General features: G+C 43.0%; 1 protein-coding gene across 3 annotated transcripts in view; it reads right to left on the minus strand.

Moving 5' to 3' along the window:
* Positions 1-10,017, minus strand: part of mtch2 (mitochondrial carrier homolog 2) — a 92,075-nt gene extending 82,058 nt beyond the window's left edge. Inside the window, exons 1-2 of one of the 3 annotated variants that reach the window (XM_077594968.1) lie at positions 9,855-10,017; positions 9,618-9,786 (exon numbers count right to left, since the gene is read on the minus strand). In XM_077594968.1, coding sequence (XP_077451094.1) covers positions 9,618-9,704 — 87 coding nt within the window. In that variant the 5' untranslated portion in view covers positions 9,705-9,786; positions 9,855-10,017. Of the gene's footprint in view, positions 1-9,617 lie in introns of all 3 variants that reach the window. The other 2 variants (XM_077594969.1, XM_077594971.1) reach the window with 2 other exon arrangements.
* Between the last annotated feature and the right edge of the window lie 5,877 nt (positions 10,018-15,894).

The following is a 15,894-nucleotide window of genomic DNA, read 5'->3' on the forward strand; positions in this document are numbered from 1 at the left end:
TATTGAATATGGTTGGTAAAAAGCTAAAGGCTTCTATTGAGGGAGTTGCAAGGAAGAGGCAAGCCATTTCATTTGAAACGAGTGGCAATAATAACGAAGCTTGATGCGCGTGAGAGTGGTGAGCGTTGCACATCGTTCGACCGTCAGTACCATTTATAAACAGAAAGATCGAGCAGCAGGACCCAAATATTGAACGTTGCACAAAGTTTGCAAATCAATTGAATGATGCCATACAGTGCTACTGCATCATTTATGATGAAAAAAAGAAGAAAACTGTGCAATTGTCATTAGGTCGCTTCTTTTGGCCAGTTTCTAATACATAAATCTCTCTCTCTCTCTACAGTACTGTACATATTCTCTCCATTTTATTAAATGTTTTTTTTTCAGTACAAACCAATGCGTGTTACTTATACAAGCCTTAAACATACAAATGCACTTATATAAACCTTCAATATACTTATATCTGCCTTAAACATAAATTATAATACAAAATATAGCACTGAATCAACTTACAAACAAATTCAACTTATGAACAATCGCTCGGAACCAATTGCGTTCGTAAGTAGGGGAGCGTCTGTATAATGTGCAAAATTTTGTAACAACAAAAGTTCGGGTGCGTGTCATACACGAATCCCAGTGAAACACTGCCCTCTGCTGGTGAAAGTCCCCTCCGCAGCCATTATGTAGTTGTGGTCAAAAGTTTACATACACTTGTGAAGAACATAATGTCATGGGTCTCTTGAGTTTCCAGTCATTTCTACAACTCAGATTTTTCTCTGATAGTGATTGGAACAGACACTTCTCTGTCACAAAAAACATTCATGAAGTTTGGTTCTTTTATGACTTTATTATGGGTTAACAGAAAAAGTGATCAAATCTGCTGGGTCAAAAATATACATACAGCTACACGAATTAGCAATTTAGGTGACTTAGAAAGTTGTGTCAGTGAAAAGAGCTTCATAACATGGCCTCTTAACTTCTTGTGAGTGATTGAGTGACTACAGCTGGTGACTTCTCTGAGGCCATTTATATAGGGCTCATTGGAACCAAACGCCCACAAACGCTGCAATGTGAAAATCAAAGGAGCGCAGCATGGATCTGTAAAAGCGAATCATTGACTTGAACAAGTCAGGAAAGTCACTTGGAGCCATTTCAAAGCAGCTGCAGGTCCCAAGAGCAACAGTGCAAACAAGTGTTTGTAAGTATAAAGTGCATGGCAATGTTTTGTCACTGCCACGATCAGGAAGAAAATGCAAGCTATCACCTTCTGCTGAGAGAAAACTGGTCAGAAGGGTGAAGATTCAACCGAGAATCACCAAAAAGCAGATCTGCCAAGAATTAGAAGCTGCTGGAACACAGGGATCAGTGTCCACAGTCAAGCGTGTTTTGCATCTCCATAGAATGAGAGGCTGCCGTGCAAGAAGGAAGCTCTTGCTCCAAAAGCGGCATCTTAAGGCTCGACTGAAGTTCGCTGCTGACCACATCGACAAAGATAAGGCCTTCTGGAGGAAAGTTCTGTGGTCAGACGAAACAAAAATGCAGCTGTTTGGCCACAATGCCAAGCAATATGTTTGGAGGAGAAAAGGTGAGGCCTTTAACCCCAAGTACACCATGCCTACCGTCAAGCACGGTGGTGGTAGTATTATGCTGTGGGGTTGTTTTGCTAACAATGGAACTGGTGCTTTACAGAGAGTAAATGGGATAATGGAGGATTACCTTCAAATTCTTCAAGATAACCTAAAGCAGGGGTGTCCAAACTTTTTGCAAAGAGGGCCAGATTTGGTAAGGTGAAAATGTGTGGGGGCCGACTATTTAGCCTGACATTCTTTGAATGTAGTAGTAGTAACTAACCATGGAAATTTGACCGTTATGGTTTTTTTACGGTGGAACAAACAGAAACAAATAAATCCGTTCCTCTTGTTTGGCCCTTCAGACTCTGGAGGTCCAGAAGCTCTTCACTCACGTTCATGTCATTGTCCACTCCTCTTAAAAAGATCAGTAACTGAGCGGTGTCGGACGCATCCGTGCTTTCATCGCACGCTAACGAGAAAAATTCAAACTCACTTCCTTTTGCCTCTAACTGTCTCTTAATATCTAATGAAACGTCTTCAATTCTCCGTACCACAGTATTACGAGCCAGGCAAATATTGGCAAACTCTTGCTTCTTCGCGGGACAAATTTTCTCAACCATTTTCATTACAGTCTTTAATAAATTCACCCTCAGTGAAAGGTTTGCAGTGCTTTGCAATCAGCGTTGCCACTTTGTAGCTTGCCTTTGTGGCATTTTCATTTGACTCACGGACTCTTGTGAAAAAGCTTTGCTGTGCCGTTAAAACAGCTTCCAGTTGCTTCACTTTTTTACCGCGTTTGTTCCCAGTTAGCTTGTCGTAGCTAGCATGTTTCGTCTGGTAGTGCCTCTTGATGTTGAATTCCTTGAAAACAGCCAGTCTCTTGGCAAATTAGGCAGACACAGTTGTTTCGTATTTCAGTGAAAAAATACTCAAATTTCCACTTGTCCTGGAAGCGGCGGCCCTCGCGGTCAACTTTCCTTTTTTTGTTTACAGACGCCATGTTAGAAATGGGCTGGGCTGAAACGATCACGCAAGGTCAAGGGTCACGGCGGCCAGAGTGCGGCCACAGGGCTACTGCCATCTTCTGGTGAAATGAAAAATATGAAAAATAGCTTTTTGTACACATGTATTTTATACTGTGGTCAACAGTGCTAGCGGGCCGCATATTATTGATTTCATGATGAAAAAAAAAAAAAAAAAATTAAAAAAAAAAAAAAAAAAAAAAAAAAAATCATGATAGAGGCCGCGGGCCGGTAAAAATTTGTCCACGGGCCGCATTTGGCCCGGGGGCCGGACTTTGGACATGCCTGACCTAAAGTCATCAGCCCGAAGATTGGGTCTTGGGCGCAGTTGGGTGTTCCAACAGGACAATGACCCCAAACACACATCAAAAGTGGTAATGGAATAGCTAAATCAGGCTAGAATAAGGTTTTCGAATGGCCTTCCCAAAGTCCTGATAAACCCCATTGAGAACTTGTGGACAATGCTGAAGAAACAAGTCCATGTCAGAAAGCCATCAAATTTAACGGAACTGCACCGTTTCTGTCAAGAGGAGTGGTCAAAGATTGAAACAGAAGCTTGCCAGAAGCTTGTGGATGGCTACCAAAAGCGTCTAATTGAAGTGAAAATGACCAAGGGACATGTTACCAAATATTAGCGCTGCTGTATGTATATTTACAGCTAGTAGCTGTTAGCATCAGGCCGTTTTACATCCCCCGGGAGTTCTCGCACGTTATCGTAATAACTGCGTATATACGTCCCTCGGCCGATGCGGCAGTCGCCCGCGAGCTGCTTCACGCCACTGTGTCCCGGCTGCAAACGTCACACCCCCAGTCTCTCCTTCTTATCTCTGGTGATTTTAACCATGCTCCCTTGGCTTCTACTCTCCCCACCTTCGCTCAGTATGTGAAGTGCCACACCAGGGAACAAAAAACTCTGGACCTGCTGTATGCCAACACAAAGGAGGCACATACAGCTCAGTCCCCCTCCCCCCACTGGGCCGCTCAGACCACAACCTGGTCCATCTGGTCCCCATCTACATCCCTATGGTGAGGAAAATAAAACCTACCACGAGGATCATACAAAGATGGACCGAGGAGACCAGCATGGTACTGAGGGACTGTTTTGAGACCATTGACTGGGAGGTGCTGTGCAATTCACATGGGAAAGACATTGACAGCTTGACCCACTGCATCACAGATTATATTAACTTCTGTGTTGAGAACATTGTACCCTCCAAGAAGGTCCGTTGTTTCTCCAACAATAAGCTGTGGGTCACCAGGGATCTAAGGGCCCTCCTGAACAAGAAGAGGGCTTTTAGGTCTGGGGAGAAAGAGAGTTTGAAAATGGTACAGAAGGAGCTGAAGAGAGAGATAAGGAAGGGAAAGACCATCTACAGGAGGAAGCTAGAGAACCAACTCCAGAGAGGCAACAGCAAAGAGGTCTGGAGGAGCTTGAGGACCATTTTGGGCCATGGAGGCAACAGTGAGAGAGACCCGGAGTCTGGAGGCAGGGAGTGGGCCAATGAACTGAATCAGTTATTTAACAGATTCAGTCCTGCCCCCACTGGCCTGACCCCCGAGACCAGAAGCAACTCTCCCCCCTCGTTCTCTTCCTCCCCCTCTTCCACCGGTCTCTGCATTACTGTCGATCAGGTGATAAAACAGTTAAAGAAGATCGAGGCAAGGAAGGCTGCCGGTCCAGACGCCCTCAGCTCCAGACTACTGAGAGAGTGCAGATCAGCTTGGCAAAGTGATTCTGCATATTTTCAACCTCAGCCTCAGTCTGCAGAAGGTCCCCACCTTGTGGAAAACTTCCTGTATGTTCCCAGTTCCTAAAACTGCGTAAGCCAGGGAGCCAAACCACTTCAGGCCAGTAGCATTAACCTCTCACCTGATCAAGACATTGGAGAGAATAATCCTCAATCACCTCAGCCCCCTCATGAATGCAGAGCTGGACCCTCTGCAGTTCGCCTATCGTCCAGGCATTGGTGTGGAAGATGCTACCACCTACCTGATGCATAGGTCTCTTTCACACCTGGAGAACACGAGAAGCACGCTGAGAATGATGTTTTTTGACCTCTCCAGTGCGTTAAACACCATTCAGCCGGTCCTACTGTGAGGGAAACTGGAAGAGGCTGGAGTAAGGAACCACCTAGCCGCATGGATCATCGACTTCCTCACTGACAGACCACAATATGTGAGACTCCAGGACTGTACGTCTGATGTGGTAGCTTGCAGCACGGGGGCCCCACAAGGCACAGTGCTGTCCCCACTCCTCTTCTCCCTCTACACATCAGACTTCAAACACAATACAGACACCTGCCACCTCCAGAAGTTCTCTGACAACACCGCTATTGTTGGACGAGTGACTGACGGGAATGACCTGGAGTACAGGGGAGTCATCACAGCCTTTGTTGACTGGTGTAGGCAAAACCACCTCTACATCAACACCAGTAAGACAAAGGAAATGGTCATCGATTTTCGGAGGAATCCTCAACAGACCACTCAGGTGAACATCCAGGGTACAGACATTGAAATCGTGGAGAATTTTAAGTACCTGGGTGTTCACCTCAACAACAAACTAGACTGGTCCACAAACATAGATGCCCTGTATAAAAGGGGCCAGAGATGCCTCTACCTACTGAGGACTTTCTACGACACTGTGGTGGCATCTACAGTGTTTTATGCAGTGGTCTGTTGGGGATGCAGGAGCACAGGGAGGGACAGGAACAGGCTGAATAAGCTGGTCAGGAGGGCCAGCTCTGTTCTGGGCTGTCCTTTGGACTCTGTGGAGGAAGTGGGAGAGCGGAGAATGCTGACCAGGATGATGTCCATCATGGACAGCACCTCCCGCCCCCTGCATGAGTCTGTGGAGTCCCTCGAAAGCTCCTTTAGCAATAAACTGCGGCACCCTCATTGCAGTAAGGAGCACTTCCGCAGATCCTTCCTCCCATCAGCTGCCAGGCTCTTTAACAAAAAAATGGCCGAGTGTTAAGACCTACCGTATGCATGCATGTACATCTATGTGTATGTATATTTATAGGTGTATGTACGTGTACGTGTGCGCGTGCATACATATATATAGCAGTGGCGGGCCGTCAGGGCCTTCAAGGCCTTCTCTGCTGGCCTAAGAAATATCTGAATCATATTATATTTTGTCCATCAATACTTATTATTCCAAATGGTCTGTTAGCTTCCTTTCATTGCTTTCCCCCCTGGTTGCACTGCTTCCAGATGTGTTTTCATATTGAAGCATTTAACCTATCACATTTCAGCCATTATTTGTTGCCAGATCAGATCTGCCTCAAAGCCTTCAAAATCAGTTCTGCGGGGTCTGCTGCATTAAACAAGACTGTTGCTTTTAACCAATCAGATTTCGAATTGGCAACCCCACAATGATTTTTCATAGGCGTTGGCATTTTGCTGGCTGGGCCACGTCATTGCTTTCAGCAACTATGATTGGCTAGTAGGCGGGCCAAAGCAGCCAGAGATCGCAAAGTCCACCCACAGTGGCCGACAGTGGCAAAAACAAATGGATTCTGTTGCAGATTTCTCTCACTAAGCTATTTTCCAGACGGACTTTTCTAGAAAAAAATGGACATCATTAAGAAAGGGCGGTCAACTCCGAAGCTAGCAAGCCTGTTACAGCTGGGAAAATGGTGTGGGGCACTTTCAGCGCGCTAACTTAGCTCCACAAGCAAATAGTATATTGTTGTGTTGATTTAATGCCATTTTCAAAACGGACTATGCCGGAAATATGACAGGACAGGCTCGACTTTCATCATTAGCTTCGATGGCGATAGGAAAGAAGGAAGAAAGAAAGGAGGATGGATATTGCATAAAAAGGATTTTTGGTGAGTAAAATTACAAATATGGCAATATTCCTAAATAATATTTCAATTGTAGGCCAAGTTCTCATATCTGAAAAGCTCCAGTGTTTGTATTTAATCACAAAATGCTGCTAGGAAGTGGATTTTACCCCAGTTTAATTTTTGGCGTTTCACCATTGACGTCCATCGCTGTCTTTTCCCGGGAAAAATCACCCCCCTGGCCTGGTTGTAATGTCTCAAAAGCTCCAGTATTTGTATTAAATCAATAAATGATGCTAAGAAGTGGATTTTACCTAATTTTAGTGCATTTTTTGTCATTTCACGTATGGACGTATCGACGTTCATCGCTGTCTTTTTACCGGGGAAGTGATACTCCGGGCCCGGTTCTGATGTCTAAAAAGCTCCAGTATTTGTATTTAATCAATAAATGCTGTTTTTGGCTGGATTTTACCCCATTTTCGGGCAATGTTTGCCCGTACGCCATTGACGTTCATCGCTGTCTTTTCCCGGGAAAATCACCACCTGGCCTGGTTTTAATGTCTGAAAAGCTCCAGGATTGGTATTTAATCATGAAATGCTGCTAGGAAGTGGATTTTACCCCATTTTTGTGCATTAATTTATTGATTATTTTTTATGTGTTGCAGCTGTAGCTGCAGTAGAGATTTTATAGCCATAAAATAGTTTTTGAGGGTTGGATTGATACGTTGAAGGCGCTACCAGAAAATGCACCGCCCGCCACTGATATATATATATACATATATATATATATATATATATATATACATATATATATATATATATATATACATATATATATATATATATATATATATATATATATATATATTTATTCATGTATTTATTTATTAACTTACTTAGTACCCATCTATTTATGTCTAAAATGCCTTTCCTATTTCTGCATCCTCACCCCCTTGCTACTGTGACAACAAAATTTCCCGAATACGGGATGAATAAAGTTGTAAAGCTGTAGTCACTCATAAGAAGTTAAGAGGCCATGCTATGAAGCTCATTTCACTGACACAACTTTCTAAGTCACCAAAATTGCTAATTCGTGTTGCTGTATGTATATTTTTGACCCAGCAGATTTGATCACTTTTTTCTGTTCACCCATAATAAAGTCATAAAAGAACCAAACTTCATGAATGTTTTTTTTGACAAAGAAGTATCTGTTCCAATCACTATCAGAGAAAAAGCAGAGTTGTAGAAATCTCACGAGCACTTGCCGTGCAAAAAGTCTCCCCCCCTCGCCTGCCCCCCCGTCCTTCTCTCTACCCTCCGCGAAATCCACAAAATAAGTTCTATTAAACACATTTTAGTATACTATTAAACAACTAGTTATTTGATACTTTGTGAATATATGGCAAATTAGAACAAATAAAACATTTTTTCCAATACAATATCCTGTTTTTGGTGTTTATTCAGAGGGTTGGAATGAATTACCGTATTTTGACGACTATAATGTGCACTAAAAAAGTCAGGGCGCCTTATAATGCAGAGCGCCGTGTGTATGCTCCGAGCTCCAAAGCCTGACTGAGAGCACTTCCGGCCGACACGCTTTTTATATAGAGAAAAGACGGACGTGGGTGGGGTCAGGCATGCGGAGGGGGTGTGTTTAGAAGACACTTTTACTGTCGTTCTTGGTGGCCATGCTAATGGACAGAAACTGCCACCGATGGTGATTTTTAAGCGAAAGACGCTGCCGAAAGAAAAGTTTCCAGCCAGCGTCATCGCGAAGGCAAACCAAAAGGGCTGGATGGACAAGGAGAAAATGAGAGAGGTGTATGTTAAGAGACCGGATGGCTCGCCGTCACTTTTGATTTGTGACTCCATGCGTGCCAATCTCACAGCAGCGGTGAAAAAACAAGTCAGGAAAATGAACTCTGAGCTTGCCGTCATTCCCGGAGGCTTAACTAAAGAACTCCAACCGCTGGACATCGGCATCAACCGGGCGTTCAAAGCAAAGTTGCGAGCGGCATGTGAACAATGGATGATAGGTGACAAACAGCTTTACGAAGAGGAGGCAGCACCGGGCTAGTTACGCCACTATTTGCGAATGGATTGTGGCCGCTTGGACTAACGTGTCTGCTTGCACTGTTGTTTGAGCTTTAAGCTGGTATCATTTCTGTGGAGCAACATGGCAATGTGAGTGACTCTGACAACAAAGAGAGGGAACCTGGCATTTTTGATGAATCATTTGCACAATTGTTCAATTCGGACACAGAAAATTAGGACTTTGATGGATTTGTGGGTGATGATTGATCAAACAACGCAAGTACATTGTAAAATAGCTAAATAAAGTACAACCGAACTCAGTTTTGCTTCCATTGCCTTTTTAAAAACATGTTTTTAGCGCGTCCGTATGTTTAAGCTGGTGTATGTTTTGCCATGCCTGGCTGCATGTATTAGTGCGGTGTGCCTCGTGTGCGTGTGAAATACAGAAATAGCACTTGTTACTGAGACTGCGCCTTTAAATGCGGTGCGCCATATTGTCGTGAAAATACGGTAATTCGTTTTTTGTTCATTTCAATGTCAAACGTTCGTTTGAGTTACGAGAAAATCGACATACGAGCTCAGTCCCGGAACGAATTAAGCTCATATCTCGAGGTACCACTGTACACAAATATATATACTCTCGCACGCACACGCATACACATGCGCACACACGCATACAATCGCAACGTTTTGTTTCTGTAAAAAAATGGCAACGTTCATAATTTTGCTTCTGTAAAAAATGATCTTGGTGTCATTATGTCTCCGTATTGAAGACAACTGCTAGTTCTGTAAACTGACCGACGTCTTGATGAGAAATGCAAATTATTGATTCCCTAAAAATGGGAGTACATTTGAAATTAAACTGGTACCATACCTTACATAACACGCTCTCAGTTGCCAAGAAAAGTTGAGGTCAAAACGGACACTCTACGCCCTACGGACTGTCAAGATTAGTCGCGGCGGAGTAGCCGTAATCATTTGCGGTCTTAGTCATGGCATAAATATAGCATGATATAGTAGTTAAAGAACAAACTAAAATAAATGTATTTTCCTTTATTGCTTAGACAAGTCTCTAAAATAAAAAGGTCATCTATTTGAGTTAACCAGAGAGCATACATGAGAAACAATTCTGATCATCATTGTGTATACAAAGATAAAATATTCCCAGCGATGTTCATCTGAGCAGAATTAGAACCGCTTACCTGAACCAATACTTTAATGTACATCAAAGGATGAGATAAGACTGTGAGCCCGGAACCCAAAATTACTTGACCACACGTGTCCGCCATTGCTCGTACTATAGCTTCACCGGAAGATGTCCTTTGCACTTTCACACGTCACCACCGTCAATACAGTTTAAGATAACGTCATCTAATTTTGGTGAGAGAGAAAAAAATTACGATCGACAACATTTATTGTAGTCGATGCTGAAACCATACTTTATAATCAACTATTTTCATCGGTTAATCTCATGGTTCCATTGTATTGGCGTTTGTTTCCTTTCGACCTCGTATACAACGCTACGTGTTCTTTTTTGTCCTGGAGGATTTATTTGATTAAGATACGGAAAATAGAAACGGGATCCCAGGTAAGTTCTCTATATAAGGCCTCCCATAGTCTAAAGTGGGCGTTATCTTTTGAATATGAGTGGGTGTGTTTCGTTTACCTATTTTGACCACTAGAGTGTAGTAGTGAGTAGACTGTGTTTCAAGATAAATGTGGGGTGTGTAACAAATATACAAGACGTGAATAATACATGAAAGGAATACACTGCCTCGACATATAAGTGACCCGACATACGAGCAATTTGACATACGATTAAAATTTCGAGCAAATATTTATCTTGAGATATGAGACAAATTTTCATATCAGCATCAGTGGCGGTCGGTGTATTTTCTCGTAGCACCTTCAACGCATCAATCCAACCCTCAAAAACTATTTTATGGCTATAAAACCTCTACTGCAGCTAGAGCTGCGACACAAAAATAATCAATAAATCAATGCACAAAAATGGGGATAAAATCCACTTCCTAGCAGCATTTCATGATTAAATCCAAATACTGGAGCTTTTCACACATTAAAACCAGGCCAGGGGGGCGATTTTCCCGGGAAAAGACAGCGATGAACGTCAATGGCGTACGGGCAAACATTGCCTGAAAATGGGGTAAAATCCAGCCAAAAACAGCATTTATTGATTAAATACAAATAATGGAGCTTTTTAGACATCAGAACCGGGCCCGGAGTATCATTTCCCCAGGAAAAAGACAGCGATGAACGTCGATACGTCCATACGCGAAACGGCAAAAATTGCACTAAAATGGGGTGAAATCCACTTCCTAGCAGCATTTATTGATTGAATACAATTACTGGAGCTTTTGAGACATTACAACCGGGCCAGGGGGGTGATTTCCCCAGGAAAAAACAGCGATGGACGTCAATGGCGAAATGGCAAAAATTAAACTGGGGTAAAGTAATAATAATAATAATAATAATCGGACATAGGCCATGTCGTCATTACCACAACACAAAAGCCTACTTGTCATCACACGCAGAAACTGCGTGTGACGAAATTGATGGTGCTTCTCCATAAGCTACGTTTAATCGGCAAAAGACCTAAATAAGTGTAAGTTACGGACTAGTAATTTGTCATTCCGCTGTTGTGGATACAGGTCGCTTACCTCTCGATTACCGCACACTGTCTGCCACTTACCTTCCTTCAAGTCAGCTAGTAGGAGGCAGATCACCAACCAAACATCTATTCATATGCCGCAGAAGGGAATGTGTGGTATGTTAGCGCGAGTTTAGATGTCTGATGGATGTGGGGAAAAAACTGTCCTTAAGCCTATTTGTCCGAGCTTTGTGGGACCTATAGCGTCTGCCAGAGGGCAGCAGCTGGAACAGATTGTGACCAGGGTGGTAAGGGTCCCCTATGATGTTCTTGGCTCTGCTGAGGTAACGCGGGCTGGCAATGTCTTCAAGTGAGGGCAGAGAGCAGCCGACAATCCTCTGGGCAGTGTTAATCACTTTCTGCATGGCCTTTTTGTCTGCCGCCGTGCTTCCAGCGTACCACACTGTGATGCCGTACGCCAGGATGCTCTCTACAGTGGTTCTATAGAAGGTTCTCAGAAGATTGGAGCCCAAGTTGTTCTTCCTAAGTACCCTGAGGAAATGGAGTCGTGTCTGAGCCTTCTTCACCACTGCCGTGGTGTTTGTAGACCATGAGAGCTTGTCCGTGACGTGGACCCCCAGGAATTTAAAGGACTGGACCCTGTCTACACATACTCCATTTATGAGGAGTGGGGCCAGCTCTGTGCCGTGTTTGCGAAAGTCCAAGATTATTTCTTTAGTTTTCGTGGTGTTCAGTGTGAGATTGTTCACCGAGCACCACGAAGACAAATTGTTGACCTCATCTCTGTAAGCCGACTCATCCCCTCCTGAGATGAGTCCGACCACAGTGGTGTCGTCAGCGAATTTGATGATGGCGTTAGACTGGTGGGTGGGTGTACAGTCGTAGGTGTACAGGGAGTACAGAAGAGGACTCAGTACACAGCCTTGAGGGGAGCCAGTGCTTAGTGTAATGGAGGAAGAGAGGTGGGGACCAAGTCTAACAGTCTGTGGTCGGTTGGTCAAGAAGTCCTTTATCCAGCAGCAGATTGAAGAGGATAGTCCAAGGTGGGAGAGTTTGTCAGTCAGAATGTCCGGTTTTATGGTATTGAAGGCTGAGCTGTAGTCAATGAAGAGCATCCTCACGTAGTTCCCAGGGTGTTCCAGATGGCTCAGTGCTGTATGAAGAGCAATGGCAATAGCATCATCAGTGGACCTGTTTGCTCTATAAGCAAACTGGTGAGGGTCAATTGAGGGAGAGATTGTATTCCTGATATGACGGGCTACCAACTTTTCAAAGCACTTCATGATCACAGGCGTGAGGGCAACAGGCCTATAATCATTCATGCTGCCAATGGTTGGCTTTTTGGGGACAGGGATGATGGTGGCAGATTTCAGACAAGATGGAATGATGGATAGTTGCAGGGAACAATTGAAAATATTTGTGAAGACTCCAGCCAGCTGGTCAGCACAGGCTTTGAGCACCTTCCCAGGTACTCCGTCTGGGCCCGCCGCCTTCCTGGTGTTCACAGACCGCATTACCAGTCTCACTTCCTGTTCCCAGAATGTCAGTGTATTGCTGCAGGGTGGTGGTGGGGGTGTTGAGACTGGATCTGATTTGTCAGTCTCAAAGCGGGCAAAGAAATGGTTCAAATTCTCCGCTAGTGAGGCATCTGCATTAACAGACATATTATTGTTATTGTAGTTGGTAATATGTCGTATTCCTTGCCACATCTTCTTTGGGTTATTTTCTGTGAAGTGCTCCTCAATTTTTTTGGTATATGCTGCCTTGGCCTTTTTAATGCCTCTTTTCAGCTCAGCTCTGGCAGCGCTATATTTTATCTTGTCCCCTGATCTAAAGGCGGAATTACGGCATTTGATGAGTGCCTGTGTCTCATTGGTCATCCAGGGTTTTTGGTTAGGAAAAACCCGTATTCGTTTATCTATAGTGACGTTGTCGATGCAGTTTTTTATGTAAGAAAGTACAGAGTCCACTTCCTAGCAGCATTTAGTGATTAAATACAAACACTGGAGCTTTTTAGATATCAGAACCGGGCCCAAAATTGAAATATTATTTAGGAATATAGCCATATTTTACTCACCAAAAATCCTTTTTAACTGTACACAATATCCATCCTCCTTTCTTCCTTCCTTCTTTTATATCGCCATCGAAGCTAATGCTGAAAGTAGATTTGGTGGTGCAGCTAAGTTAGCGCACTGAAAGTCCCGCACACACCATTTTCCCGGGTGTAACAGGCTTGCTAGCTTCGGAGTTGACCGCCCTTTCTTAATGATGTCCATTTTTTTCCGGAAAAGTCAGTCTGGAAAATAGCTTTGTGAGCAAACAGAATCCATTTGTTTTTGCTTCTGTCGGCCATTGTGGGTGGAGTTTGCGATCTCGGCTGCCTCGGGTACTGCTTTGGCCCACCTACTAGCCAATCATAGTTGGTTAAAGCAATGACATATCCCAGCCAGCAAAATGCTAACGCCTATGAAAAATCATTGTGGGGTTGCCAACTCGAAATCTGATTGGTTAAAAGCAACAATCTAGTTTAATGCAGCAGACCCCGCATAACTGATTGTGAAGGCTTTGAGGCAGATCTGATCTGGCAACAAATAATGGCTGAAATGTGATTGGTTAAATGCTTCAATATGAAAACACACATCTGGAAGCAGTGCAACCAGGGGAAAAGCAATGAAAGGAAGCTAACAGACCATTTGGAATAATAAGTATTGATGGACAAAATATAATATGATTCAGATATTTCTTAGGCCAGCAAAGAAGGCCTTGAAGGCCCTGACGGCCCGCCACTGATGAGCATACAGCGGATGCAAGAGGCTGCTCATAACAACATTATGAGCACTGTCTTTCCCGTCGCAACTCCCTTGTGTAATGTCTCTACGTGCACTGGGTGGAGCGTTGCATTTTTTCAGTTTTTTTCCCCTGTTAGTCAGTGCAGAATGGAGGAGCTTGCTCGATAATACGAAAGGAGTATATACTACTTCTCGTTTGCAAGTGGTCGTGCGTTATCCTATTGTGAGGACATTTGTGTGCATCATTTTGGGAATATTTTGAAGGGAAGACAAAAGCAAACAACCCTCGATAGGTTCCTTTTAGGTGCAGCTGAAAGTCAGGGTGGAGGCGGCGCAAATAGAGCCAATCAGGGAGAAGAAAGGTATAAAAAGGTAAAACAAAATTAGAATCAAGTTTAGTGTAAAAGTAGATTACATTTATTTTTGCGTGTCTGTATCGTAATCCAAGTTCATTTAAATTTGTTTATGTTATGTTACGAGCGCGTTGCCGTGCAAAAAGTCTCTCTTTCTCCCCCCTCTCTCTCTCTCTCCGCGAAATCCGTCTAATTTTAGTACTATTAAGCTTTATAACCACTAGTTATTTGTTACTCTGTTAATAGATGGCGAATTCGAACAAATAAAAATGTATTTCCAATCCAATATCCTGTTTTTGGTGTTTTTTCAGAGGGTTGGAATGAATTAATCTGTTTTTACTTCATTTCTATGGAAAACGTTCATTTGAGATACCAGTAAATCGACATACGAGCTCAGTCCTGGAACGCATTAAGCTCGTATCTCGAGGTACCACTGTACGTATATCATTACTGTGAATAATGTAAATTGGGCTATAGGTCGGTGAGAATATACTTTGAATATATATGACATATAAACGATGGCTTGACAACCAAAAAAAAAATAATTTGCTGTACACTTATAGGATGGCTTTCGGAGCAAAACAGAATCAAGCGGTATCAGGATCCGCTAATAGCTGGCCACTTGCCCAAACGTCGATTGGAGTGTAGGAACTGTCATCATGCCATGAGCTTCTCAGGTCACCTGACATAGCGAAGCTATGTAACAAAACAATTAATCAAGTAAAAACTAACATATGTAAGCCCTCAGTATGGTAAAAAAAAACTTTTGCAATTTTGACATAAACGCAAAAGAAAAAAAAACATACCGCATATACTACTTTGATATATAGTAACAAAAAACTAGAAATAAAATATAAAAATCAAATCCTCTTCGGCTGGATCGTCTGCAGTTGAGGCTCTTCCCGCAACTCCTCCAATCTCCTACAGACGACAGTCCCTGGCTCCATCAGTCCAAAGCAGGGAGTCCAACATGTAACAAAAGTCCACACTTAAAAGCAACAATATTCTAAAGCTATTATGTGAGAACAAAATGAAGGCACCTGTGCAGGATATATTTCAAAAAACAAAAAATAAGTATAGTCATTTTTTTTAACGCTAAGGAAAATTAGCCATGAGTCACAGGCATTGTTTCATAAACTTCCATTAGAACATCATCAAAATGACCATGTAGCGGAGGGCATAGAATGGGACGATCACACAGTAAGTAATTGGGTAGTAGATGGCTTCATGACACTAAAAATAAATCTCCTAATCATAGCTTTCGCATTTTGGACAATACAACAAATAAAAAGTGAGAATAAGGAAAATAGGGTAATAAGATAAGTCAATGCAGAAGCTACAATTTTTTTCCACTTACTAAAAACACTCGCTAACCAGTCAGAAATCGTAGAATCAACACCTGATTGTACTTTTAATTGTGCATCCAAATCTTTAAGGTATTTTAAAACAACAGTAACTTTACCAACAGGAGCTGTGTTATTGGGAATGAAAGTACATACTACAACATTGATTAGTATAAATTGATCACATTCCTCAGACTTACTCCATTTTCCAAGAGTGTTAAAAAAGCAATGTTAATTTTGACTCGGCTCATCTCATTTTCGGAACCGCTTTATCCTCATTAGGGTCGCGGAGGGTGCTGGAGCCTATCCCAGCTGTCTCCGGGCCACAGGTGGGGGACACCCTGAATATGTGGCCAGCCGATCGC

The sequence above is a fragment of the Stigmatopora argus genome, chromosome 2, assembly GCF_051989625.1.
Source record: "Stigmatopora argus isolate UIUO_Sarg chromosome 2, RoL_Sarg_1.0, whole genome shotgun sequence".
NCBI lineage: Eukaryota > Metazoa > Chordata > Actinopteri > Syngnathiformes > Syngnathidae > Stigmatopora > Stigmatopora argus.